The 27659-nt window shown below is 39.4% G+C and overlaps 2 protein-coding genes across 4 annotated transcripts; one reads left to right on the top strand and one right to left on the bottom strand.

The window, feature by feature from the left end:
- Positions 1–581: 581 nt before the first annotated feature.
- Positions 582–21589, bottom strand: LOC107385540 (uncharacterized). Of its 3 annotated transcripts, none has more exons than XM_054750687.2 (6): positions 21328–21589; positions 18944–19380; positions 9049–10089; positions 8804–8959; positions 6828–6923; positions 4355–5536 (listed from the first exon to the last, which is right to left on the bottom strand). In XM_054750687.2, the coding sequence occupies exons 1-6, from the start codon at positions 21503–21505 to the stop codon at positions 5219–5221; spliced, it is 2226 nt and encodes a 741-aa protein (XP_054606662.2). In that variant the 5' UTR covers positions 21506–21589; the 3' UTR covers positions 4355–5218. The 3 variants fall into 3 exon arrangements, with proteins under 3 accessions (XP_015814977.3, XP_054606662.2, XP_054606663.2); XM_054750688.2 differs by having other exon boundaries at positions 6828–6920; XM_015959491.3 differs by lacking the exons at positions 4355–5536; positions 6828–6923; positions 8804–8959; positions 9049–10089 and adding exons at positions 582–2979; positions 3066–3109.
- Positions 21590–24006: 2417 nt separating this feature from the next.
- Positions 24007–26691, top strand: phf13 (PHD finger protein 13). Its single transcript, XM_015959493.3, has 5 exons — positions 24007–24264; positions 25027–25128; positions 25543–25722; positions 25810–26242; positions 26330–26691. The coding sequence occupies exons 1-5, from the start codon at positions 24220–24222 to the stop codon at positions 26560–26562; spliced, it is 993 nt and encodes a 330-aa protein (XP_015814979.1). The 5' UTR covers positions 24007–24219; the 3' UTR covers positions 26563–26691.
- Positions 26692–27659: the final 968 nt, after the last annotated feature.

Genomic DNA, 27659 nt, shown 5'->3' with positions numbered 1-27659 from the left:
GCACCGTCAAGTTGTGCTCTCGGATCATTGGACTACCACTGCCAAACTTAACTTCTCAATGTGACCAGCATACAGGAAGTTTAGCACAGAAAATCATTAAAGACCCATCACACCCTCTTCATACTGTTTTCGAGTGGCTGCCCTCCAAACGCCGACTTCGATGCCCATGCTGTAAAACACAGAGGAGGAGAAGTTCCTTTGTTCCAAGAGCTGTGCTTCTTCTTAATTCTCAGTGCAGATAGGGGGCGTGTGCATTTCTTGTATGTGTGTGCATGTGTATTTGTGTATGTGTGTGTGAGCCAAAGGTTTACTCATTGTTGGTCATTCACATGTGAGGTTATGACATGAATGCGTATATAGGTTTTATGGGTTTTACAAATGTGTAAATTGGTTGTGTTTTTAGAATTTAAAGATTTTAGTGCCGGCTGCTTCACAATGCTCTCTCGAATTGCCCCTCGGGGACTAATAAAGTTGTCTTGAGTCTAAAGTACAAAATTATTGACTACACGTGTCAACAGCACGATTAGACACACAGCAAAAAAAGTTGATTTGGGGATGAATTGCTCTTTAAACATGACGAATAATTTCTTGTGTTTTTATTCCACACCCATTCAGCTGCTAAATGTGCTGTTTAGTCACCTTCCAGCCAAATACATCTGGTCACCATTAGCTGAGTAAACTGGCGAGTGCCACAGCGCCATCTACAGGAGATAACATGCAACTAGTTTTCTTTACATGGATTGTACTGACTTTTTAAATATAGTAATTTTCAAAATCTATCTCATCATCACCACACACCACCACAGCTGCTCACAGAGCTTTTGAATTTCCATGTAGCTTTAACAAACAAGTTTGTTTTCGTTTACATTAGGACATGCTAATCATTTATCGTTTTTAGCTAGCAGCTAGTTAAAAATAACAATAAAAAGTTACATTTGAGAATAAACTATTTTGTGACTCTATAAACACTGGTTAAATATGGCAGAAATGTCTAAGTAAAATAGGTAAAATATGCCCATTTTAGAACCTTGAGCGGGAAAAAAGTTGGGGTGATCCCAGTCTGTGGAACATCTATACGAAGCAATACAAATAACACAAACACAGATTTTTCGAAATACACTTTAAAAATATGAGTAAAATAAAAAAAAATACAATATGACGAGCAAAAAATTATTTTGTAACTGAACCATTTTACTCATGAAATCAAAACAGATGTTTTAGAGGCACAGTATGCTGAAAGGTCAAAAATTAGGTGATTGTTTTGACAAACTCTTTTGAACTAGGATTGTCTTTCCAGAAAACTTTCATGAAAATCATTATCTTTTGTTGAAAATCACAATCTGACTGAGGTCATGTAGGAAACACTAAACAAAACTACAACATAAATGTTCAGACTCTGAACGTGATCGAAAAAATAGAACGGAAAAGCATTTAGGAAACTAAATCTATCAAATTGTACCATTAATATGGTAGTATATAAAACCCAGAAATGATCACATCTAAAAACTAAACACTGAACAATAAAAAATATAAGTAATCAAAAGGGGAGACTTGTAGTTCTTCCAAAATTCCTCATGCAAATATCCACTTTTAACAGCCTCTTCAGTAGTACAATTGTTTCATGAGGACTAAACTGCATAAAAATGACATAAAAAAATAATAATAAAAATAATGTTGTACATCTAATCTAAATTTATCAGGCTTGGACATTACTTTCAGTTTATTTCTGGCATCTACATTAAACTGTTCTTCAAAAATGTTTAGACCCAGTTATAGATGAGTTCAAAATAATTTAAGCTTGTTGGAGATTCAGAATGAAAAACTCCTCTTTTAACTATAATTAATGCATTTTATGTGAAGAAATACATTTTAACGTTACATTTGTTTGTGAACTATCCTGCAGCCTCAATAAGTTGACCAATGGGTTATGTTGTTAGCTACAATATAAAAAAAGAAATCTAAAACATCTAAGCTGAGCCATCACCAACAAGATCTTATTTCTCATCATTTAGTTGTGGAAGATAATAATAGTAGAAGAATTCTTCCAGCTTTTTCTTCAAGCATTTGATGGGTGTCTCATCGCGGTAGATGCGCTGGACCAGCATGTCGCTTGTGGAGTGCACCAACAGATCGCACCACATCATGCCAGTAACCATCAACTCTCCTTGGATGTGCCAGTAGTGCCAGTAGCTTTGCTTCAGCTGAATGCCGCACTCCCAAAAAGCCAGAAAAGAACATTCAGTATAGCTATTGCCTTCAACGTGTATGGTGTGCAGCAGTCCAAAGATGTTCTTCTCTTTGGGATCATACACCACTCCATCGGGAAATGCCCCCATCCATGGAGCATGCGGAGGGATGACCAAACCACAAGGGTACAAGTTGACACACAAATTGCGACAATATTCTCGAGTAGCCTCAAGCTTCAATTCTTCCGGTCCTCCCTGGCCACTTAAGATCTTGAAAGTTCTGGGTTTGCCATGCCGAATCTTAAACACTAGCTTGTCAGCGTTGCTTCGTCCTGGTTTCAGCTGACTGATTTCTTTGAAACGGCCGATCAAGCGCATCTTCTCCAACTCCTTGGCAGACTGTTTGCGTCCACGAGTGGAGCGCTCCAGATTATGTGCTTGTTCCCAGCTGACATACATGTTGTTAAGATTGTGCTGCTCCTGAGCACTGAGAGTAGGAATGTCGGAAGCTTGCTCCAGTATGCGAGAAAACAATGGGAGATCTGGTTGAGGGGGTGCATCATCATGTACTATGAAATCCTTAGCTGACGGTACGGGGAACTGGTAGGACAGGGGAGAACCTTTTGGGACTTCCCCAAAAGCACACTGTACCATTTCAATATCTGCTGTCAGGTTCATTTGGGCTATCATGGGTTTCTGGTCTTCAGGAAAATCGTTGTAGCTTTCATGAAGCCGGGATAAGAAGGACATTTGTTCATCCTTGGAAAGTATCAGAGACTTGTCGATGATCATTCTGTATGGAAAAGTTTTCCAAACAAAGTTTAAAAATAAATAAATATAAAGTAAAATACCTTTAAAATACAGTTTAAGCTTTCTTACCGTGGCATCTGTAGCAGGGTTTTCTGTATGACGGGTTTTGGTTTCTTTTATTTTGTAGCACAAATTCATCATAAAAAAAGAAAAAAAGACAAATTTTAGCAATCGAAAATGAATGTGTGAAGGACTTGCAACATACACAGAAACACTGTTAGTCTTTAATAAGTTAAGGAAAAAAGTTTTCTGCAGATGAGAAGAATCATTTAGGAATCTAAAATTCCTCCATATTAAAAAACCTGGAAAAGTAACACCTTAATGCACATAATCTCTCAAGTGCACCAGAAGCCCATTTCCCACCTGTCAACGTGGCTTGACTCTACTGTAGTCAAGTGGGTGTTCGTTTGTGTTCTACTTTTTATGTTCGTGAGCACATTTCCTTTCCCTTGTTTTCACAATTTATCTGATGGTCTAAAAAAGGTATTTTAATTATTTTAGTATAACTCCGGATTTACTTGGGCTATTAAAATTTAAAACTGGTGTGTAGTATTTGGTAAATAGCCTGTATTTGAATAACCTTCTGATTTTTGGACAACCCACTCTACCTCCTGAGCTATTGCTGTCCCATTGTTTATAATCTATATTTTAAACATAAGTTGTAACCAAAACTCGGAGGCAGCATCTTGCTGCTGTGGCGTCCTAAATGTGTATTGTCATTGGTCGACTGCAGATGAGAGTCGTAGGTTTTCAAGCAGTGCTTGTAGGGTTTTGGAGGCCGACTTTGGTGGTAAGATAGCTCAAAAAGCTGTTACAAAGACGGTCACACTGGAACAGAATCATGACAAAAAATGGTGAACATGAGGCTGATTTGCAAGTCTGTGGTCGTCCAGTGTGACCAGCTCAGTGACAGCTTATTGAGCACTCTCACAACCAAAGTCAGCCTCCATCAGCCTTCAAGCACCGCTTGAAATCCTGACTATCGTCTGTAATCAAACATTTTTACACTTAAAAATATTGAGTTGATTTGAAAGCCCTCAAACTGGTTATATCAAAACAGTAATATTAAGTTCAATTAATATTTTCAATTACATCAGAATTAATCATCTGGTCATAAATCACAAACTGAAAAAATGTAACAAAAAATACTGTGTGAACCACCTGTAAAACATGAGTAGAATTAACTAAAAGAAATAAGTAAAGATAACTGAAAATATTTCTAGTAGTTAATTGCACATTTATCAACTTTCTAATGAAATAATACTAATACTGAATAATACTAAAAATGTTAACAGATTTTTTTAATTAACTAGTTAAAAGTTGTTAAAAACTGGTTTAAAAAAACAATGACAAATGCCTCATGAAATATGATCATTTTAATTCAAATCCTTCTTGCAAAAGAAAAGGAAATGTCTTTCATCAAATGGGACTACCACCCCAAAACTTTTTTGTGTATATTGCATAATAACCAAAACATGCAAATAGATAGGGATTTTCCTTCCACTAATAATTAGCAAAACTTCAAACAGAACAGGAGATAGTACAACAGAGAGGTTAAAGTGCTATGGCATCTAAGCCACTGCCAACTCTCTTACTTCAGAAGTCAAACTGTCACAACTTAGCACAGCACCAGGATGCAGCGCCTCTTAACTAAAAGGCTTCATGCCAAATATTACTTGTACATTTGTACAGTTTGCAAGAACATGCTAGGCACTATCTTCACACCAAAGAAATTGACTTTTATACAGAAATGACAAAATTTTAGTGTAGGGGGGGGAGAATAAACATTTGTTATACATTTTTGGCTTCCCATTAGAAAAACAACACACTGTCTCCAAGTTTTATGTATTTTTACGCATTTAGAAATCTCAGTGATAGAAAAGAGTAAACTTTCTGCCTAATAATCAAAACATTCAAGTCGATATGTGCGAATATTGTTTGAAACTATCACTTCAAAGAGGGATTCCTCATAGGTCAGGAATGATCAAAGAAAAAAAATACACCAGGATGCAGCGCATTGATGCCAAATAGAAAAGTACAGTAAGAACATCAGACTTCACATTGAGTCAAGCAACACCTATTAGACAGAATGAACCCTAAGAATATCCATGTCTCTGTCCAGAGGAGCCTTACTACTAACTGAGGGTACATACAGCTTTTGCCAAGCACAAATGATCCATGTGAGAGCGAGTCCCATTTGTGCTCATTTACCCAGCTGTCAACTATGCCATTAAACAGTTTTTCAGTCTTTGCACCTTTGTTGACAGGTTCCCAGGATCCACTTCAGCAAGCAGCTTTTGAAACACTTCAAAAATGTATCTCAGAGTTTTAGGATAATTTAGGTCCAATGCATAAGTTAGTCCAAGCAAGTAGCAGCAGGCTCTGCTCAGATCCCCAAGGTTGTCGAGTACAATGGATCCCTCAATGACGATTCCCACGTTGGTTTGTCCATTTTCGTCATGCACAAGGTAAACAGCCATCACCTCTGCTCCCAGCTTTTCTTCCACATTTATGGCTTGGTTGGTCAAATAGTCAAAACTCTGTAGACACCGTAAAAGAAGCATTATTGCAGGTAGCATGTCACCTAAGAAAATAAAATTTATCAACCGCAAAAGTAATGGCATGCATGCATGCACGCGTATAGATATATAAAAGAAGTATAAGTTACATAAGCTGACTTACAATAAGAGGGGAAACACATTCAAGTAGGGCTGCAGCTATCGAATACTTTTGTAATCGAGTACTCTATCAAATCTTTTTTCGATTAATCGAGTACTCTAATAAATTACCCTTTTGTATTTGTAAACCATTATATCAAATAGCACGTTATAAAATATGAAAGACCTCTTAAAATGAGCAAGCAATTGCCAGTTATTCTTAAAATTTTATTCAAAATTAGTTTTCAAAACTTCAGACAAAAACTAGGATAACTGTTGAAGTAGCGCTGCGAGCGGCTGCGGCCCAAACAGCACCAGAACCGCTCACGGCACATGCGCAAACATGGCTCGCCAGCTATTTCCCTATTAACACACGTCCGTTTTAATTTCTACACTTTTTTTCTCACACTAACAAGGATTGTCGAGAAAGCATGTTTGCTTTATGTCACTTATGTCAAATTATATTGATCACAAAACATTTATTTACTTTCTTTCGTTTTCCTCCGCCACTCTGATAAATACCTGTGTCCTCATGCACCATTCCAGAGGGACAACAGACATCGATAACAACACAATAAAAAGTCTGACGTGTTGTGTAAAAACTGCTATTTTTAGCACTTTTTTAGGTCCGACGTGTTGCTACCTGACGCACAGTGTGAGCTGAAACTGGGTGCTACAAACGAAAAGTCGCACAGTGTCCGCAGAATATATAGAAATACAGGCTAAAATGCATTATCTTGCAGAGGCTGCGAGTTCGCTTGCAGAAGTGACATTTACATGTGGATGTTTCCTGGTCAGGTGCTGCAGCATCGGGGATGTGGTGTTGTGGTAGGCTAAATCCATTTTACAGTATTTACACTGGACTACGTTTTCCACCTTACGAAGTGAAAAATGGTCCCACACCCTTCACATTTTCTGTCTTTTTCGCACTCCACCTGGGTCCAAGTTACATTTACTATGCGCGTGTGCCATGTAGTGCAGTGTGTATGTGTGTCACTTATTTCGGTCCGGGTGAAACATGACCCCGGTTGATTGCAAAGCCATGAATCAAGTAAACATGAATTAAACGAAGCCTCGAGGCAGAGAATTTGACTCGAGGCTTTTTTGTACTCGAATTATTTGAGGTACTCGAGGAATCGTTTCAGCCCTACATTCAAGTTTACACAATACTCACCTCAAACTCTTTGATCAAGGCACCCACATCTTCACCCAGATGATCAATGAGACATCGGATGACAACTTCTCTTGTTATCTCAAGAGTCTCACTCTGCTGAGTACAGTAAATGTATTTTAACAACTGACACGATACATCAGCCACTCTCCTCAGTGTATTTTAGACCTTTGAACGTAACAGATTTTTCAATACAGAATATACCCAACACTGAAACAATGGAAAAAGGAATGAAGGAGAAATTATTATGTTGAGAAAACTAATAGAGGAAGGAATGTGGAAAGTGTATGTTGTATATAAAGTACAGATAAAGAGTGAAAGACAATCAATAACATAGTTGGAATAAAAATAATTGCTTCAGAAGGTATGCGACCTTGTGTTGAATGCAAGAGTACAGAAGATTCAGTTATAAAAAGTTAACAAAAGAGCAGTGACAGGTCATGTGCAGGGCTGTACGTTAATTTTTAGCCTATAGCACTGGTGCTACAAAGGTTGTAGGTTTTGTAGCACAGAATAAAAGTTGTATCATCAGCATAAAAATTATGTCATAATCTCTAAAAAAAACAAAATTAGATCTTAACTCATTCACTGCCAGCTGTTTCCTGATCAGTAAAGCCCTTCACTGCCAGCGTTTCTCACCGTTTTTACTGTTTTTAAGAGTCACTGAACGTTGCGCGCTAGGATGATGTCAATGCCAAAACTACCAAAACAAAGAGGAGACTCGCCTCTTACATCAGGAAGAATCTGCGCGTTTTGAGCATTATTCGTTCTTTCACAATCCGTTGTCGAACTGTGATTGGCAGAAGCTTTTCCGGTTTGCGCCTCACCTTTTTTTTTTCAGCAGAGCCCAAACGATCTCCTAACACACGGACTTTCTGCTTCCCGGTCACGTGACATGTGACGTACGCGGATGAAGATCAACTTTAGAGCTGAGATGTTTGTTCTCACGGTGCGGGGGCTCTTTCCGACTCCCACACAGTAAAAAAAATGCAAAGCTCAGTGGCCTAGTGGTAGAGTGTCTTCCCTGAGACTGGGAGATCAGGGTTCGATTCCTGGTCGGGTCACACCAAAGACTTTGAAAAAATGGGACCCAATGCCTCCCTGCTTGACACTCAGCAATAAAGGGTTGGATTGGGGGGGGGTTAACCACCAAATGGTTCCCGAGCGCGGCTGTGTCTGCAGCTCACCGCTCCCCCAGGAGATGGGTCAAATGCAGAGAACAAATTTCGCGCACACATCAGTGTGTGACAACTAATTGGACTTTGACTTTTAAATGGCACGGTTGGATTTAAAATGACGACTTTAGAGGTCAATGGCAGTGAATGAGTTAAACACACTGACAAACAAATGTAGTGCATACAATGAAAATACAATAACAAGCAGCCACCGAAGCAAATTCCTGGTAAAGTGAGTCTGACTCACATACTTATACTTATAAAGCGGATTATGAAATATCATAATTTATTTATTTTTCACTGTGGTGGTGGGCTGTGGGGGGGTCTAGTGAAATGTGCACCAGTAAAATGCATCTTCCTTACACAAAAATCAAGTGACTTATAATTCATTAATGTTCGGGGGGTGTAACTTGAACGCTGTGGTCATAAAGATATGGACATGGTCAGTAACAATACTCAGGTAGGCTGTGATGTTGCAACGATGATCAGTTAGTACTAAGGGGCCCAAAGTGTGCCAAGAAAATGTCCCCCACATAATTACACCACCACCATGAACTGTCGATACAAGGCAGGATGGATCCATGCTTTCATGTTATTAATGCCAAATTCTGACCATACAGAAGATCATTTTGATCATGTCAAAATGCCTAAATGCATTGAGTTGCCACCATGTGATTGACTGATTAGTAGTTTGCGTTAACGGGCAGTTGGACAAGTGTACCCAATAAATTGGCTGATGAGTGTATATTGCACTGTACAGCCCTGATGTGGAAGCATCTACAAATAGAAAAACACCTGAAATACCTGGAGTAGAATATTCATTGCTGTGCGATGTCTCTCTCCAGCAGCACCTTTCTTGGCTTGGAAGATGGAAAGCAGTTTAGGGATATATTGGTCCAGCATGTACATGAATTTGGCCTCAAGATTCACAGTGGTAATTCGTTTGAATTCAGCGTTGATCTTGGGTTGAAACAAAGAGACAAGCATAGAGTTTAATTTACAAATGTGTAGTTGCATAAAACTGCATTGCAGAAATAGAATTTTCTTACCTGTGATACATTAAACAAGGCTGGCCACCTGTCCTTGATTTCTTTGACATTCAGTTGAAGACTGACGACATCCCGTCTCCTATGAGCAAACGTGCTGGACATTAACTGATTGATGGTTGTCTTCTCTTGCTTCTTTAATTCAGACAGAATTTTGAGCCGCTGTTGCTCTTGGTGTTCAGCAGTTTCTCCTAAAGGATAGTGTGGAAGATACTTAACTTCTCCTTTTCTTGCTTTTTTTACTTTTTGGGCTGGTTTTCTCTCACCAGGGCGCTTATTGCTAAGAGAATTGCATGTGACTTCAGGAAATCCAAGCTTTCTTAGCTTAGTCCTGTAATTCCCCATTTTGTACTTTAAGCTGTACATCCATCCATTCCATCCATTGCAACTTCCAGGTTCTGTTAGACATGGGTGTTTTTTAACCAAGGCTTCTGCGACCTGTCCAACTCGAAGACCTGTTGGATACGGAGTATAACTGTACATGTAATCTGCCAGTTTTTCCAATATTTCAGACTTGATGCAGGTGTTGTTAAGGACAGTTCCATCTTTCAGAAATAGTTGGTTTGCATTGAACAACACTGTCTCTGTTGTAACTGAAAAAAATGGAATTTCAATATCTTTTGGCCAAAATTCCCTTTCTGGACTTAATATGATGTCTTGTTCTGATACTGATGATGTACCATCAAACTGGAAATCTACAGCAGTAGAAGATGACTGTGAGGGGAACTTATCTGATGTCACACTTGGGGTGTCACTCACATTGCCAGTATCCATCACATTATCAGTCTCTGATGTTAATGATAGCACTATGGAAGGAATAATGATCACTTTTATTGATCCCTTAGGTTTCACATCACTGATCGAATAAACTGTGAAGAAATTCCCAAAGTCTTCGTCAAAGTAATGAAGTATGAATTCCTCATGAATCTGGAAGGTGTCCTTCACAGTCTTGTGTAGCTGCTCCAATGTGTCCGGTATTCCTGAGGATAACGTGAGCTTCTCACTATGATGATCTATAATCACCTTCAAAACAACAGGGTCCATCTGTATGAAAACAAATCACAACTTTAAATCAGAGCTCATTGCTGTACAGTTAGTATGTTTAGCTTTTCATCTACCGTTAGACAATTATGTGCTTTTTAAACTGACCATGCATTTTCCTTCCATTCAATATGCTGTCATTGTTTATGTATCACTGAGCTGATTTTTCACAATGGGTAAACGCCCGATAATTCTAACAACTTATTAGACAAAACCTAGTGAACAACCTAGCAACATTTCTGAGGACCCTTAGCCACTTTCTGTGCGACTTTGTTGTCCATATGCCCTACAGGTTAGCAAAACACCCAACCTGCAATCTGGACAGTTTTTCAGGACATTAGGCATGGGAATGATGTGCGCATGTGCAGCATGCTCACGTTACATTGATTGACCAATCAAACCTCTCTGGATCTCACTTGTTCAATGCTAATTCTCATGCGACAAGTATGAAACATGCATTTGGCTGTCTTCATGCGCTTTCATGTTACACATCCAGTTTCTCATGTCAATAAATAATAATAGTTCGCCTATCTGAACAATACGTTGCATTGTGCTACTGTACACTTTCCTACAGATTGGCTGAACAGGCATAAATAATTACTATGCAGCAGGCTGTAGAAGTTCATTACAACATAGATGTTCACGTTTGTAAATGGCCTGTATTTGATATAACATATAGAGTCCTAGAACCCCCCAAGGCGCTTTACAACACAATCAGTCATTCACCCATTCACACCTTGGTGGGGATGAGCTACGATGTAGCCACAGCTGCCTTGGGGCGCCCTGACAGAGGTGAGGCTGCCGAGCCCTGGCGCTCCTTGTCCCCCTGACCACCACCAGCAGGCAAGGGGGGTTAAGTGAACGGGGTTCAAACCTGCAACCTTCCGATTACAGGGCGAGCACTTAACTTCTGTGCCACCGTCACCCTGTTGTTTATTATTATATTACAAATGTTTGCACTGCATAGCTTTGTTTTCTTGACACTATTTTCAGTTAGTTTGTTTTATATAAAATTAGGTATGCATTGGCTAGGTTTAAATACTTTAAACTTAAGCCTATACCCATTTGGTCCTTAACTATTAGTAGGTGTATTGGCTCTTTTACGCAAATCAGGAATTGTGTTTGTAATTATCTTGTTTCCTTTTTTTCATTTATTTTCTTTTCCTCTGTGCCCTGTGCAATTTTATGACCAAATAAATAATTAAAATCACCATAATCAAGATCTAATTTTCAGTTAAAATAATCGTGATTATCACTTTTGCCATAATCTAGCAGTCCTACCTCCTATATTGTTTATAATACCAGCTATTGGGCAACTTAACAACAAAATTTACATCAGTGTCTACAATCACCATCTGTGAAATCTGGACAAAATCTGGGAGATCTATGAGGCAAAATCATCCCAACTGTATATCTGGTTCCATGATAAAATAGTAAACTTGTCAGTTTCACTGTGGTTTTTAAAACATTCTTGGATTTTCTCATTTAACAAAGCCAATGGAATACTAGTTACTCCACTCACAAAATGCAGATTTGAGCATCACTGGGTGCTTTTTGGTGAAAGGGAGTAAAATATTTTTGAAACTGCTTGTATGTCAAAGCAACACTTGCTTCAAAACGCATAGCACAGACACAAACCAAAAGTCCAAAGCATTTTATCAATTCTGGATCATGTTCCAAGTAAGGTTTGTCACGATACTAAAATTTCAAACTCGATTTGATACTGGGGGGGAAAAACTCGATACTCGATTTTTATACTATTTAAAAACACCAATTTATTGAACAAGTTTATTCAAAAAATAACATTCCTCAATTTATACTGCAAAAATGAAATGTTAAGAATTAAGTGTATAAAGTGCTTAAACCTTTCAAGTATCAGCATTTTTTAAAACGTGCATACAAAACTGGCTAAAGTTAACATTTTAAATCATGAATTGTCTCACTATATACACACTATTTGCAGAGTGATGTTTTGCTGCTTAAACTCTGTTTGACTTGCATTTTTGTCATAAGCTGTGATGCCATATGTTTAGTTCTGTACTTTTGAACAACTCTGTTGGTCAATAAAGGGAGAAAACGAATTTCTCCACAGTAGGACAAAGGTACATCTAATCTTAATAAAAACAGATTGGCGCACGGCAGTGACGTCATTAAAAACACTGGTTAGATTAGTCTATTTACGCCTAGAAATCCCAGACCCGCTCCAAACGAACAGGGGAATCATGTTAATGATTCCTAACAAAACCTTTCGACATAAAGATGTTTTGGTGCTGATAATGTCTTAATTCGAGGCTGCACCATGGGTGCCCATCCGCACCCGTTATATGGATATACACCGATGGCGATTCGCCAATGGATTTAAATACCCCGGGGAATCCAAGTAGCACCAAAGTTGTCAGCGTGAGTAAACAAACGTACTGTATGCTAGAAATTAAGTCCAGGTTGCAATAAACGGGAGTTTTCCTTTAAGCATATAAGCGTGAATATACAACTACGTGTTGGACTTGGTATGCTAGCTTAGCTAATACTAATACGTGAGCTCAAATTTGTTGGTGCAATTAGACACATTCTTATTAGATTTAATAAATTTTAGACACCTGTTTCATTTCATCATGCAGTTTGGGGTGTCGGGGTCTCAGATGCTTGGCCAAATTTGTTGTGCTGCTTGACTTTGTAGCAATCTCTTTGTAGCACTCCTTGCAAACGGGTCTGTCCTGGTCTGTTGCTTTCCCCGACTCATCAGCCTTGTATCCAAAGTGTTTCCACACTGCACTTTTGCTCTTTGCATTGTTGATTAAGTTGGGCTGTGAAGCGCCTCCCAAATTTGCTGTTGCTATTGTTAACAAAACTTGGATCTGAGACAACTCGCTCGGGAAATTGCAATGTAGCCATGCGGCGTCTTCTTCTTCTGTTTGTCCGGGAGGCGGAGGCTACTTTACGGCATCTGGCTGTCATGCGTGTCGGTGTACTTGAAGAAGGCTGTGTATATGTGAGACTCCATAATATCGATACCACAGGGATGGAATATCTAATTTAGATACCACTTTTAGTATTGATTTATATCTAGGTATAGATTTTTTTGACAACACTAGTTCCAAGAAATGTTACTTAGGTAGCGATGGGTACCGAATTTGGTACTTTTTAAGGTACCGACCGAATTCCACAGTACCGACTGAGCACCGATTCACGTCATTTGAAACGGTGCCTCGTTTCGGTACCCGTCCTTCATAACGAGAACTTGCCTAGACAGCTGCGCATGCGCAAGAGCGTTATGTAGTCGGTCGCTGCGAGCCAGTTGTAAATGGTTGCAGGGTAGTGCGCGTAGAGAGCCCTGAAAGCGCTTATGATGCAAAGGTCTATGGGCTGAATCTGCGATGCAGTGTTTGGTGGCAAAATTTTGATTAGCACACCATCATACGACAAATCATCAGCATAGCCTTTGGCATTGTTAATGAGCAGAAGTGCATTAAAGTCTAATCCTTTTCATCTCAAATGACAGTTGACCTCTGGAATGAAACACTTTTTGAACCAAATCAGATTGAGTGTGTCATCATCCAAGCCATTGCATTATGCATCCAGTAAACGGGCAACGCATTCTTAGTTTTGTATTTTAGGGCTCTTGGATTTAGGGACTTATGAATAAACCCTGGTTCCATCATAAAGCCTGCAGCATTTCCACACATAACAAAAGGCACTCAATCTTAATGGGCTTTGAATCCTGGGGCTTAGACTTCGTTCTGCATTATAAAGGTGCGAGAGGGAATTCTTTTCCCCAAAAACTCCTATCTCATCCATATGAAAAACTTGGTCAGGCTTTTATCTCCTTTCCTTGATAATCGCTTTAAATGTGTTGGTCGCGTATGCCTCTGATGCAGCAGTATTTGGAGAGGCAGCCTCTCCATACAGTAAAAACGTTAAAAGTCCAAAGCGTTTCTGAAATTTGTAAAACCAGCCCTTGATGGCATTAAATGGGCTTGGTATTGCATGAAAAGCTCTCGTTGATGGCTCGGGCTCCACACCATCCTGCTCCACGTTGTCATGGAAGTCAGTTAACGTTTCATAAAGCTTTTTAGCTTTCGTGCGGATAATGTTGGCATTCAGCATAATGTTCTTTTTCCTGCAGTCATTGATCCACAAAGCTAAAGCAGACTCCATCCTTACGATGGTCTTGTTGCGAACAGTTACGACGAGCCCACTCACGCACAAAACTAACTGAAGACTTCTAAATTTCAAATTTGGGATAGTTTGCATTTACAACAGTAGAATTTAAGTGAACTACAGTCAAGGAAACCTGAACAGATAATTAGACCATTACATGAAACACCTACTTCAAAAAGGATAAGCAAAATCCAACTGTTCTAACTCTTTGAATGACTAACGCCTGAGATGTTCCAAATGCTAACAAGGAATATTAAAAAGCCTAGCTAATTACAGCAGCAAATGGCTTTGATAAAACGTAGATAAAAATCATATCATTCTCATGTCTAACTTCTTTAAGAAGGCTATTGAGAACTCACATATTTGTTCAGTACTTACATAAAGTCACGTTGAATGTCTCTTCATGGCTCCTGCTGTGGATGTTAATGTTCACCAAACCCACAAATTCATTTTCAAATCTCTCAAATTTTTTTCAATTATCTTTACTTATTTACTTTAGTTGCTTAAACTTGTGTTTTGAGCTGGTTCCACAGTACTTTAAGTTACATTTACTCAATTTGTGATATTTGTGACAAGATGATTCATTCTGATATAATTGAAAATTATACTTGAATTTACATATTACTGTTTTGATATAACTAATTTGAGGGCTTTCAAATCAACTCAATATTTTTATGTGTAAAAGTGTCAGAGATTAAATGAAGTAACAAGCATATTGTTTTGTAGTGGTTACATTATTTTTCAGTTGTTTCTAATAATAGGGTGAGAAAATCTCTTATTTCACTTTTTAAAATTAACTTTTTGTAACATATTCTAATGTAAATTGCTTGAAAAGACAGAAATATTACTAATATTTTAATTATTTTATCTGCTAATCAAAGCTTTATTTATTTTAAAGATACTCAATATAAATATGTATGTTTCACACAAATGAATACTGATGGTGCCACCTCAAAAACTCATCATTCAGACATTCAACATTTTTCATTAAGCATGCACATATATATTTGTATCATCTTTACTGGGCGCTTGAATTATTTCTTACAGTGTACTGAGGTGGACAATAAAAAAAGCACATCAGAACCCATTTGCGACAACGATTTTATCAAGACGTATTCCATTTCGACAATTCAGACGTTTTAGAACTTATTTACCAGTAAACTAACAAACATTTAAAAACATACCCCTTCATAGAAACTATAATAAAAGATTTCAGAATCCTAAAAAAAGTTCCAATATCTATCTATCTATTGGGGCTAGACATTATGGCCTAAAATCAATATCACAATATATTGAGGATTTCACCATGATAACGATAACTGGACGATAACTACAGGTATGTGCAGAAACAAAAGTTGTCCACTAGATGGGGCTGTCACATGTAGGGCTGAAACGATTCCTCGAGTACCTCGAATAATTCGAGTACAAAAAATCCTCGAGTCAAATTCTCTGCCTCGAGGATTCGTTTAATTCATATTTAATTAATTCGTAGCTTTGCAGTCGCCCGTAGTCATGTTTCACCCGGACTGAAATAAGTGACGCACATGCCCACTGGACTGCACACGCAAGTAGCGAATGTAACTTAACTTTCTCTTAAGCCATGGCGGACAACGTGGACCCCGGTGGAGTGCGAAAAAGACAGAAAATGTCAAGATGTGGGACCATTTTTCACGTCGTTAGGCGGAAAACGTACTCCAGTGTAAATACTGTAAAATGGATTTAGCCTAGCACAACACCACATCCTCCATGCTGCTGCAGCGCCTGTAAATGTCACTTCTGCAAGCGGACTCGGAGCCTCTACAAGATAATGCATTTTAGCCTGTATTTCCATATATTCTGCGGACACTGTGCGACTTTTTCGTTTGTAGCACTTAGTTTCAGCTCACACCGTACGTCTGGTAGCAACACGTCGGACTTAAAATGTGCTAAAAAATAGCATTTTTACACAAAACGTCGGACTTTTTATTGTGTTATTGATGTTTGTTGTCCCTCGGGATTGCTGCAGGAGGACATGGGTATTTATGAGAGGAAAACGAAAGAAAGTAAATAAATGTTTTGTGATCAGTATAATTTGACAAAACCACAGCAAACATGCTTTCTCGACAATCCTTGTTATTGTGTGAGTAAAAACGTGTTGAAATTAAAACGGACGTGTGTTAATAGGGAAACAGCCGGCGAGCTGTTTGCGCATGCACCGTGAGCGGTTCTGGTTCTGTTTGGGCCGCAGCCGCTCGCAGTGCTACTTCAACAGTTATCCTCCTAGTTTCTGTCTGGCTTGCAGGCTAGCAGATTCTCGCACGAGGGGAAAATCGGCTCAGGTTGTTTACTTATTTTTTGCACAGCCATTTGTTTACTGTGAAGTAAAGTTGAAGTGCTGAAGTTTTGAAAACTAATTTTGAATAAAACTTGAAGAATAACTGGCAATTGCTTGCTCATTTTAACAGGTCTTTCATAATTATAACATGCTATTTGATATAATGGTTTACAAATACAAAAGGGTAATTTATTAGAGTACTCGATTAATCGAAAAAAATATTCGATAAGAGTACTCGATTACAAAAATATTCGATAGCTGCAGCCCTAGTCACATGTATTACGTTGAGTCATTTTTTTCATGACTCAGCTTCTTAAAGGGACATGAATGTTGCCAACCTACACACACCTTTTCATTTTTTATTATCAGATTTATTGACATGGGAAAAATGATCATAATAGGAGTCAGAAATTTCTATAATGATAAATATACGATTTATTGCCCAGCCCTGCTATCTATAGATCACAGTCATAGATTAAGAAATAGAGATACATGTCTCAAAATTCCCACATGCACTTTTATTTGCTATTAGGGATGGGTACCTTTGACATTTGAATCGATCCGGTACTAATTCCCAGTACCTACGAATCGATACCGGTACTTAACGGTATCGATTTTCGATACTTTTGAGTGTTTATTATTTTAATTCTCTTTTATAATTATATATTTTTCTCAATATATAACAATATTTGATAAATATCACAATAAATAACATACAACTGTTTGTATTTTAACATCGTCCCTGTAGTTTTATAAGCTGAAAATTAAACTGAAGCAAACATCTTTACTGTGAACTAAATTTACTGTGTATCTTCATTCCTTTGGCCATCTTTTTTCATTTGATTTTTCCTACTGGGAAGTTAGAATTTCCGAGGAGAAAGCGAACGCACCATTAGCTGATAACAACGGTGGCAATGGAAGCTAACATATCAAGCTAACATTATCTTTAACAGTTTATTTAACTGCTGAAGCAGGTTAAAACGATGATGCCTCACACTTAGATCGTTGTCACCCGCCTTTAGTAAAGTGAAGCCAAACTTTAGAGCGCGTTCATGTTCTTCTAGTCGGAAATTCGGAGGTCCGAGGAGAAAGCGAACGCACCATTAGCGAAACGGAAGCTAACATATCAAGCTAACGTTATCTTAAACATTTTATTTACCTACAGGAGCATATTAAGATAAGGATGTCTCACTTAGATCGTTGTTGCTGGGACAGGGACCGACGACATAACGCTCTTGCGCATGCGCAGCTGTCTTGGCAAGTTCTCGTTATGAAGGACGGGTACCGAAACGAGGCACCGTTTCAAATGACGTGAATCGGTGCTCGGTCGGTACTGTGGAATTCGGTCGGTACCTTAAAAAGTACCGAATTCGGTACCCATCCCTATTTGCTATATGTTTATAGTTAATGTAAAATAATTTAAATTCCATCTAGAGGTGGCTCATATCCTATCATTCAAAAAATTACCAGTAATTTTTTCTTGTCCACAGAAAAAATAAATCACATTGAGCAAAATTTGTGATATATTTGCATCCACTACTCAGAGGATTACACACCCGGTATTTTGGTTGCGCTGCTCTCCGTAGTTGGTTCCAGACTACGCAGAGGAGGGGTTTGGCCTGTTTCTCTACACAAATGGGATAAACAAAGCTCCGGTTGGCAGCCACAGTAAAAAGTCTCGCTAAAACATGAATGAGAAACCCCAATAAATAGAAGCCACAAAGCCAAATGCAAAGATTAGAGCAGAACATTGATCCGAAGGCTTTCTGATTGAGCAGACGTGTGAGAATACATGTAGTGACCCCTTAGACACGGAGCAAGCTAGCGGCTAGCACTACAATTGATTATGGTGTGCTTCTTTAACAAATCATAATAGTTTATGTCTGCATCTTAATGCATCGATTATTACTTTTCTCAGCTCTACAGAGTACCCCAGCTAAACCAAATAACATGCTTCCTCAAACTTGCTCTGATTGGTTTGTGGTGTGTGACCAACAGAAGCAGACTAGCAAATGGCGCGAGTGCCAGCAGGTCTTATTTAACCAAAAACTCTTTTAGCTGTTAAGTCATTTCCATCTCTTAACTGTGACAAAGAATTTGTATTTGATGAAAGGTGTTCAAAATATCCATGAACAGCATGTTTTAGTGAGTATATTACAACTTCTCCTCTAACAACCTCTAACAATAAATTGTTTTCACCAACAGCTTTAGATATAAGGATTTCAGTGGATAGACAATGCTTTTAGTTTAGCATGCATTTATTGTTTTCATTGTACTTTTTATATTTAGGCTACACATACCTTTGTTTGGCCACGTTGTTTTCAATGCACTATACAAATAAAGTTTGGTACGGTGTGGGATTCTGGGTCAAACATTCACACTTACCTTAGTACTAGTAGTTGTAGGATTTTGTTGATTCTTGACCTTGCTGTTACTAGCACCATTTGTGCTCCGTATTATCAATGAGGAAGTTGAAGCTTCATCTGACAGTGAGGAATGTTCTTCATTTTCACCTTCATCAGCTGAGGAGGTGGCTGAATTGTCAGGGCAGGATTCAACATGGATGTCAACTGGGTTGGCATGCATCATGTCCATTTTCTCTTCCTTTTGTTCTGGATCCTCTTTCACAACGCTTGCAACATTACTGGTGTGTAGTTCACCTGGCTGATGTTGTTGTTCTACATTCCACTTAATTTCAAATTCAAATGGCTCTTCTTTGGGGCTTTTTTCCCCCGGCTGCGATAATTGAAATTCAAAGCTGCTCTTCGGCTCCTCAGGTTGCTCACTGGTAGACGTGGTTGCTTTAACATATGGGCCAGCATCTGAAAAAGTAAATAAAATGCATTATTCAAACAGTAGATCCTTTCCCTTAGTTAAAAAATCTAAATACAGCTCCCGCAGGACAATGAATTGAATACCGCCTGTTTCAATTATGCAGTAATGTATTAACAAGCTCCATCAAACGTTCTTGTAAAGTTTGTTGAATTTTCACTGAAATTTAAAGACTGCAAGGTAGACTAGGCATTGTTGCAAACAACATTTCAATGAAAAAATAGAAAACAGACTGCTTACTGAAAAAGTTCCTGCTGTAGAAACCTATTTTTAAATGTTTGATGAATGAGGATTTTTAGCTCAGATCATTAAATTATGCCTAGAATTATTATTTCAAACTATATTTGACCACAAATTCTCAATTCATGATGCAAAGAAGTGATGACTAGATACATAAGACATTTATATTTGGAGCATAAACAATTCAAACAAAAAAGAGAGAGGAGGATGGACAACAAAAAATAACAATAACTGCAAACTTGAAAGTTATACTTTAAATGTATCTTAAAGTTTGTACTAGCTGTTATGCCATCCATTCATTTTCTTTTGCTTATCTGGAGTCTGGTCACAGGAGCAGCAGGGAGACTCAGACTTCCCTCTCCTCAGCCAACTTGGGCCTTCTCCTCTTGGGGAGGGGAATCCCAAGGCGTTACCTGGCCAGCCAAGAGATATGATTCCACTTACACACTAGCATCGGCTACACTCCACTCCGCTCGCCCCAGCCTGGCCACGTCCGTTCGGCACTACCTTAGGAATGCGGGTGTGATTGAACAAGAACAAGGGTGTCCTGTGATGTCATGAGCGCATCTCTAAGCATGTGGGCTGGGTAAATTAGCATGGAGAAGTCCACGGTGGTCTCCATTATTAAATAAAGGTGGTCTGAGCGGTCTTGCTTTTGAAGACTCTCTGACTCTGATTTTGCACCCTGCTTTGCTGTGTGAGTTTTTGCAAAGCGTGTTTTTCTCAGACTGAGGTGTGGCTGTTGAACGAGGAAACAGGTTGTTTTACTTTGTTAAATCTTCTTAAATGTTTAAATGTTTTGTCCTAACCCGTTGTGAATTGAGAGCTTTTGAGGGATGGCAGGTTGTGTCAATTACGTTTTTGATTTTAAAAAAAAGGAAACTAAAAATAAAAAGCAATTATCTGACATCTTCTATTTATCAATGAAAACAAATCAATATGAAATAATCGTGATGCATCGGGATATCGAATTGAATCATTGACCTAATAATCGTAATCGAATCAGGAGATAAGTGAAGATTCACACCTCATTCATGCTCCATCTTTGCCTCACTGTGAACAAGATCCTGATATACTTCAACTCCTCTGCTTGGGGCAAGACCTCGTACCTGATCCGGAGAAGGCACTCTACCCTTTTCCAACTCAAGACAACAGTCTCTGATTTAAAGGAGCTGTAACGACTATATTAAAAGTTTTGATGATTGAAAGTAAAACCAACAACAAAACAACCAGAAAAACAGCCCCATAACAGAAATTGTGCTGATATTTAATGAATTTCTTGCAAACTGTTTATTATACATGTGATTTTCTAACATCTTGTCATTTCTTTGAGTTAATGAACACAACATTCACTGGGAGCATTGTTGCACTTTTGCTTGAAGAATTTGGTAAAAATCTGCGTTTTTTTCAGCTTATTGGCATTTCTTGTGTTTGTTTCTCCCAGAATAAACCACCGGGCTACCTTGTGGCTAGTTACCTGAGGAATAGAACTGACTTCACCACGAGCACTGAGGTGAGGCGATCAGAAAAAATAACTATTGAGGAAAGCCGAGCTCCGTTTGCAGCCACAGCACTGAAACTATTGTAGTTTTTCATCCTTTCTGATGACCAGCCGTGAGCTACTGATCAACTTAGATTTATTACGTTCAAAAGAGAGCAGTAACTAAAATAGAAAGGCACGATTAAACATAACAAACCTATCATGTGTAGTTTTATCTCAGGACCGATCACCGTGCGCAGCATGCTCCGCAGTCGTTTGTTTTCCTCGTCGTACGACTCGACGATACTTTGAACTTCGCCAAAAACCTCCAAGGCCAACGCGGTGAAGTGTTCGGTCAAAAAATTCGTTAACTTGTTGAGTCTTTGGTTCGCCATGTTTCGCTTTTAGCGTAAACAACAAAAGCGCCTGGTGATACTACGGCTGCACGGTTAGGCGCGAAAACCTCAACACAACCGGAAGTTTACAATTCTTCCTTTCAAATAAAACGAACATTTGACTAGCGCCCTCTTCAGGACAATGGGTGTTATTGGACACAAAACAAGCTCTAAAAAAAGTTCATTTCTGAAAGAAAGAAAGAAAGAAAGAAAGAAAGAAAGAAAGAAAGAAAGAAAGAAAGAAAGAAAGAAAGAAAGAAAGAAAGAAAGAAAGAAAGAAAGAAAGAAAGAAAGAAAGAAAGAAAGAAAGAAAGAACTTTCTGGGACTGAGATGTGGAAGAAATAAAAGGACTCATCCATTGAGAGTGACTAAAATCATTATATTTCATGTGAATTACTCCACCCCAGAAAGAAAATACTAAAAGAGCAAAATAAATAAATCCCCCAGCCTTCTCATCCTCACAGAAGAAGGAATAAAACTAGTAACACCAAATGCAAAAACAATAATGATAATAATTGAAAAAAAAAACAAGGCTGCATGGTGGCATATGTGGGTAGCAGCGTTTCTTTGCTCAATGAAGTTGCAGGTTCAAATCTCAGCAGCATCTTGAGTTAGTTTTCGGGTTCCCCCGCACACTTTAAAACAAACTGTTTAATTTAAATGGTGACTATACTGTCTCCATGAGTGAGACACTCCTTGTTTCTCTGTGTCCCTGTGATGGACTGGAAACCTGTCCGAGCTGTCGCCCGTCTCTTACCGGATCGCTGACGGGGAAAGCCAACCCAAGTGGTTAAGATAATGGATGATAAGATTGACTAGCTAATGGCTAGTACCTGCATGGTCAAAGTTGTTTTGTGCTGTCCCAAAACAGCTCCAATGTCAAAGATAAACATATTTTCATAGGTTTTGTTTGTAATTTGTGTGAAACAGCCGTTTTCCAAGAATCTGTGGTTATGTCTAAGTTATGTTGAAGCCAAAGTTAGTAGAAGCGGCTAGTTGTAGCATGACAGACTGTGACACTTCCTTCAAAATGTCATCGTCTTTCCTCCCAAATAACAACTTTTATGAAACAGCCTTGCACGAGCCACTATGAAACTCAGACATCCAGGAGGGACATGAATGTGAGGTGAGTTTAGGATGAGGTCAGGATACCCAAAAGACCAAAAAAACTATTTCAAACCTGTTCATCTCAAAAGAAGAAGGTGGAAGCTTTAAAAAATAACACACACACACACACACACACACACACACACACGCGTGCGCACACACACACACACACACACACAAACACAAAGTAAACACAAAAGACCAACATTCGTTTTTCTCTTTTTGCTTTCCCTTCAGGGATCACCCCAGTGAAAATTATGTCTTCAAAAAAAATACAAAATTAATATCTAAAGATAAAATCACTGATCTATATTATTGGTGTGTTGGATACACAATTGATTACAAATAAAATCACGAGTCCTGAAGGCTGTACAAAAAGAACATTGGGAATGACCTCCCAGGCTTGGACAATATGTTTTCTGACAATGTTTCAAAGCAAGCAGCACCTATTGCCAAAAACCCAGCACACCCTAGGCATCACCTGTTTGTTCCCCACAATCGGCCAAATGTTACAGAGCCATCAACGCTGGATACAACAGGCTGAGAAAGACTTTCTAACCTGGAACTGTCATTTTTGTTGTTCCTGCAAAGTCTGACACCTCATTCTTTGTATGCGCTGTGTTATTTTTGTATATTTGACTTTTTGCATTAATGATTTTTTGAAAGTTCATCACCTTGGTCCTATGTGCACAACATGTATTCTCAACATGCAGGCAATAATGCTAAACTTTCCTAAAGTTCTGGCTCGTAAAGAAGTGCATAATAAATATATACATTTTGTTTTTAAAGAAATGCGAATTCTTCCTGTGACAACACTGATGCCAACGTGCTGATGGTTTAAATGGTAGATGATAGTTTCCACTGTCGTCCATTGTACTATGCTTGCACCTGATGGGGAGATTTAACAAATATTTTATTATATATGTAGCATTTACTTTCTTACTAACTGGCATCAGATAATGTTCTGCATTAAGTTTTGTTACAATCTAATCTATTACCTACAAGACCTGATATGAATGTATAGGTGCTATTATCTAGTGTCCTGAATTAAGTTTTTTGTGATTTTGCTGTGTATAAGTCATTTGAATGCAATTTATCATTGCAGTTTGTAATGAAGGTGAACTTACCCAAATAGTGCTTTACACAGAGATGCAGTCATACTGTTCCAGCCCACCAGGGGGCAGCAATACTCAATGTTGTTCGTTTAATGAACACTAATAGAGGGGTAGAAGAAGAAACAAGAAGGTGGGGGTCAGGCAGCGAGTGACAGCCCGAGTGGACCGCTGAGGGGACAGTCCGTAAACTGAATCAGACCTCGACTTGACAGGACAGCTTGGGGAAAATATTGCATTGACGATTGCTCACATGTAGTGGTCACGTTTTGCGTGTTTGTATCGAATAGTGAGTGAACTGGTGCTGGTTAAATTACTGTTCGTGATGGCAACCTGAGTGAATACTGTTGCTTCGAGTTTTCAGTACGCTAGCAGCGGGCATCCAGCGAGCAGAAACCTTAACACGCTCCGTGTTTACGGTGTCATCGAGCAGCTTGCTTTGGTAGCCTGTCAGGGCATCGACAGCACGTCAGGTGGTCGGCTACTCCGTTAAGATGGGTGACATTAACCCATCGACATCTCATGCGTTCCAGTCGGAGGTGAGTCATTAAAAAAAAACAAGTAAATAACACATTTAGAATGGAAAAATTGCTGCCATGTCAAACGATTTTAGCAGAAATAATTTTGAGGGAGGTCTGTCAACGCTGGCCGTTGTTGTTTAGTTAGCGGTTAGCATACTATGCTAATGTCGGAAGAAGTAAGAAGTTAACACGCTTAAACCCTCAGACATGTTTACACCTAACTGCGATTTAACACAGTCAAACTTCGTGCTGTGTTTGAGAATTTGTCATTTTCTTATCCTTTCAAACTGGACTTTGTGGGGTGTTGATGCTAGCTAGCCTCGAGTTTCATCAAAAGAGCACATTCCATCACCATAACGGAGCATGCTAACAAAAACACTGGCTAAGTGTTTGCACAATTTATCTTCATCGTCATCTATCAGATTTCTAACACTGATGCGTTTATAACTTAACTGCGTTGTTTGACAGTCTTCAATCATTGTTTGGCGTCACTGATTTATTCAAAAGTCGATTTTTATGTTGCGACTACTACTAGCCACTTAGCATTAGCTTGTTACTTGTTTGCTGTTTACACTTAGACGACCTGGGTAGCTGTTTGTAGTGTGTGATAAGGTTTATCGGTTGTTCTGAGTCTGTTAATGAGTTTTATGATAGTTTTGTTTCATATCCGTACGTGGCACCTGGCCAAGTCCGTCTCGGTTTGCTGAAAGTGGGTGTGCTGACGGTCACTTCTCATTGATGTCAACGCCATGTTGAGATGTTTTACGATTGTGTTTTCAGAGCTTCAGTCCGCCGTACCGGAGGAGGAGGACAGTGGAGGATTTTAACAAGTTTTGCACTTTTGTGTTGGCTTACGCCGGATACATCCCATACCCGCAAGAAGTACGTGAATTTCCCGACCATGATGCGTAAAGTCTCATTGTTGATTAATTTGATGCTTTTGAAAGTCCTGATCTACTTTGCATTTGTCACTGCAGATTTACATTGTAGCTTTAACGAGTAATTTATTTATTATTTTAAGCATTTTAAATAGATAATTGAATTTTTTACCCATATGGTATTTTTGGCTGTTTGTCACCTTCTTGATCAGACTATTAATCCACTCGTACACTCAGCAAGGTTGAGTCTTTTGTTGTAGTAAAATAGTTTGTTTTAGAAACATTCAGTACCATTGCTCTAAACATACAGACCCAGGGCTTGTTATCAAGTGTTGAATTTTCCATTTTTGATAACCTCTTAACTGTAAAAACACAAAGCCACTGATGCCTGTGCTTTTATTTATTTATTTCTGCACAGGACTCTCCGCTGCGCAGCAGCTCCAGCCCACCTAATAGCACAGGTAGCACAGCTGACAGTGATGGCTGGAACCCAGGACCCTCACCCTCATGTCCATCACGTCCCACAAAGATCCCTCAGGACTGGAGCAGGAAACGCCCACAGTCAGGACCCATGCTGTCCAGCCTCCCCAAAAGAGACGTGAGCTGAACTGAAATTGTTTAACTGAACCAATGTCATAAATGAAGCTTTCACCACATTCTGATATCAATGCTGTTTCCTCTGCAGCGCACAATCACCAGTCTGCATCCAGATGATCACTGGAAAGCTGACAAACTGAAGAAAAAGAAGAGGAGAAAGGAAAGGGAGCATCATTCTGGCGATGAAACCAGAGCACCGCAGACATACCCAGCAGAGCCACAGGTGCAGTCCCCACTTCCGTTCAGTGGCCGGATGATCAAAGAAGAGCCTGAGGATGATTTCAGCATTCCCCTCCACCCCCAGTGCCTGCCCAGCCTGTCTCCCTGCAAGGAGGAGCCTAAGGAAGAGCCAAAGGAGGAGCGCAGACACTGGGATGGCCGAGATCTCGAAGAAGGGGTGGTAAAGGTCCAGAAAGTTGAGGGTTTGTCAGGAAGCAGAACTGTGTTCCGCCAGGGGAAACAGGTGGTGTTCAGAGACGAAGATGGGTCCGGAGAAGATGAGGACATAATGGTTGACTCAGGTAAGCTGTTGTTGTGCTGCACCAATCAAAACTGTCAAGTTAGTAGGAAGAAAAGGAAAAAAAACAGAGTGCTTCTTGTCTCCTCAGATGACGACTCGTGGGACTTGGTGACGTGTTTCTGCATGAAGCCATTCGCAGGCCGAGCCATGATTGAATGTAACAAGTGCAACACCTGGATCCATCTGTCGTGCGCCAAAATCCGTAAGAGCCATGTTCCAGAGACATACGTGTGCCAAAGCTGCCGAGACCTACACGGCCCCCCAGACGCTCGCCGCTCCCACCGCTCACGTGTAGGCTCACGTAAACACCTGCTAGACTGACCCCCCCCCACCACCCCAGGTCGAACCATGAACTCTGGCCCCTTCTCCACTTTTCTCTGCCCCCCACCCGATGGGACTGACCTTTCTTTAAACGCAGGACCCTTCTGTCCTCCGTGATCAGCCATGAACCCACGTTTTCTACACTCTGGTGGACCTATCCCAAAAGCCCTTTCTCCCATATGAAAACGGTTCAGTGCTGTTTTAGGTCATCTGGGGTTTGTTTCTGCTTCCTACAGGCTCTGTGCGTAAAGGCAATCACTGAATCTGTCTGTGGAAGGCAGCAGAGCAGCAGCACACGGCTACTGTTGATACTCGGTACACTGGAAACATTTAGAACTGCCATATCCTCACAACTGCCACCCACCATGGTGCATGCTGGGATTTATGGGTGAGATGGTTTGCACTTCTTTTTTTTATTTTTAAATATATCCGACGTTCTCGTCACAGAAACATGTACGTGTTTCTGATCAAACTGGACTTGTTTCCTCTAGGATGCTTCTATTAATGTTACACACTAATTGTTTAAAATAAGTAAACAAGTAAAGCTTTGTGTTCCTGCTTCAGATGGTGCTATAGTATTATGCTGAGGTATAATCCAGTAGAACAAAGATGTAGGAGAACGGGCTAAAGTCTGCATCTGCTCCATCGTTGTGTTGTTATTTAAGGCTGTAGGCCCGTTCGTCTCGCCCCTCCACGCTTCAAGCCGTCTTCCAACCCCAGCCTCTGATTTGATAAGTTAGTCGACTTTATATGAAGCTTTCACCACTTCTGCTTTCAGCTTTTAAACTGTGGTTTTTAAGAAACTAATAGAACAGTTAAAAAGGCCAAATAACTTAAATGAATCTGATCAAATTCAGACATTCACAGTTGTTTCAGGTCCCCTCTGCTTATGTTTATTTATGTTGTGTTAAATTTTAAAACTGGAATGAGATTTTATTTTGTTGAATACTTCATATTTTCTGTAAGTAATGGCTTCATGTTGATGAGAACCTGAAGCCCTGGTTAAGCTTCTGTAAGGAAACTGTTAACAGGAAACGTTAGCAGTGCCTGGAAGAGAGAACCTTCTGCAGGTGAAGCTGTGCACCTGAGAGCGCCGG

This window comes from Nothobranchius furzeri, chromosome 3 (assembly GCF_043380555.1).
Source record: "Nothobranchius furzeri strain GRZ-AD chromosome 3, NfurGRZ-RIMD1, whole genome shotgun sequence".
NCBI lineage: Eukaryota > Metazoa > Chordata > Actinopteri > Cyprinodontiformes > Nothobranchiidae > Nothobranchius > Nothobranchius furzeri.
Note: the sequence above shows the minus strand (reverse complement) of the source record. Positions and strands in the feature narration are given on the sequence as shown.